This window comes from Stegastes partitus, unplaced genomic scaffold (assembly GCF_000690725.1).
Source record: "Stegastes partitus isolate 25-593 unplaced genomic scaffold, Stegastes_partitus-1.0.2 Scaffold3109, whole genome shotgun sequence".
In the NCBI taxonomy this organism is placed as follows: Eukaryota; Metazoa; Chordata; class Actinopteri; family Pomacentridae; genus Stegastes; species Stegastes partitus.
In genome coordinates, this window is record NW_007580840.1 from 18 (window position 1) to 1,276 (window position 1,259).

General features: G+C 34.9%; 1 protein-coding gene across 1 annotated transcript in view; it reads right to left on the reverse strand.

Annotated features, from left to right (window-relative positions):
- Positions 1 to 271: 271 nt before the first annotated feature.
- The window catches only part of LOC103375849 (CD276 antigen-like), a gene marked incomplete at its 3' end in the record, with an annotated part of 3,206 nt that continues 2,218 nt past the window's right edge, over positions 272 to 1,259 (reverse strand). Inside the window, exon 2 of the mRNA XM_008306157.1 lies at positions 272 to 553. Within this exon, the coding sequence (XP_008304379.1) occupies positions 272 to 553 (282 nt within the window). The remainder of the gene's footprint in view (positions 554 to 1,259) is intronic.

Below are 1,259 nucleotides of genomic sequence, written 5' to 3' on the forward strand. Positions count from 1 at the left end.
GTTTTAACTGGATGAAGGTTCTTATTCAACGATTCCAGATGTTTTCTCTGAAACTCAGAACGTCATCAGACTGTAACTGTGCATCATGTATGTTCAGATCATAAAGTCCAGAATAATCCCAAAGAAAATAATTAATGAGCTGAATTCAGACTGAACACAGTTCATTTTTGCCTTATTTCTAGTCAAATGTTTGTTCAGTCTGAGCACAAATTCACATTTTTGAACATTAGTGACACATGAATCAATACAGTTATTTGAAAATACTACTCACCATTCAAACGCACAAAGATTGTACGATTGCTCTGATGGTGAATACTGTCCTGTGTGGCCACACAGGTGTAATGGTCAGTCTTGGTCACAGTAATATTGAGGACAGTGTCGTATTTGTTTCCTCCTTTTTCTGTGACCTTTGGTTCATCAGCAGTAAGAATCTTTCCATCACCGTCCTTCCAGACAACTTCAGGTTTTGGAGAAGCACCCAGAACTTCACACTGCAGCAGCGCTGAATTCTGTGTTTGATCAAGTATTGTGACCGATGGCTTTGGAGCAGCACCTGTGAATACAAACATCAGTTTATATGAAACAATTACAACATTCCAAACACTCAAATGTTTCTTGTTCACTCTGCTCCGATTGTAAATGTTGACCTCAGTGTATTAAAGAGAAGAAAAGCAAAGGAGCCTAAACTGCACCTCTCAGTGTTTAAAAAAAATCTTAATGCAAACTTCACTTCTTCTTTATGTTGCTTCGATAAACAGATTGATTATTTTGTTGAACCCAAAGGAAAGCTGCAGTGTTACAGCAGCCACATCACATAAACCACACTATTAACCACAGTATTTACATGTAAATACAGTAAAATACATCCAAACTGAATAGAGATTAAATATAGATAAAATCTATTGAGCTACAGAAAGTGTCCAAAAGAGAAACAATTGTCATTTATGTGCAGTTTTTCCTCAGAAAAATTACATTAAAATGATATTTTTAGAAACGTGTCATACATTATGGGAATCCTATACATCCTTATCATGCTGCCCAAAGAGAAAATGTATCATCAAATTACAGCAATTATAACTTGGCATCTAAAAAATGCTTTATTGCCAAAAATAAAGACATAATTTTATATCGCTGTGGGTAGAATTAATACCAGAAAGGCTGCAGAGTAATTAAAATAAAACATTCAATAGTCTCCAAAATTATCATAAACTTGAACACACACCTCTAGAACTAAGAACAACTTTAATCAAAGTAGGAGA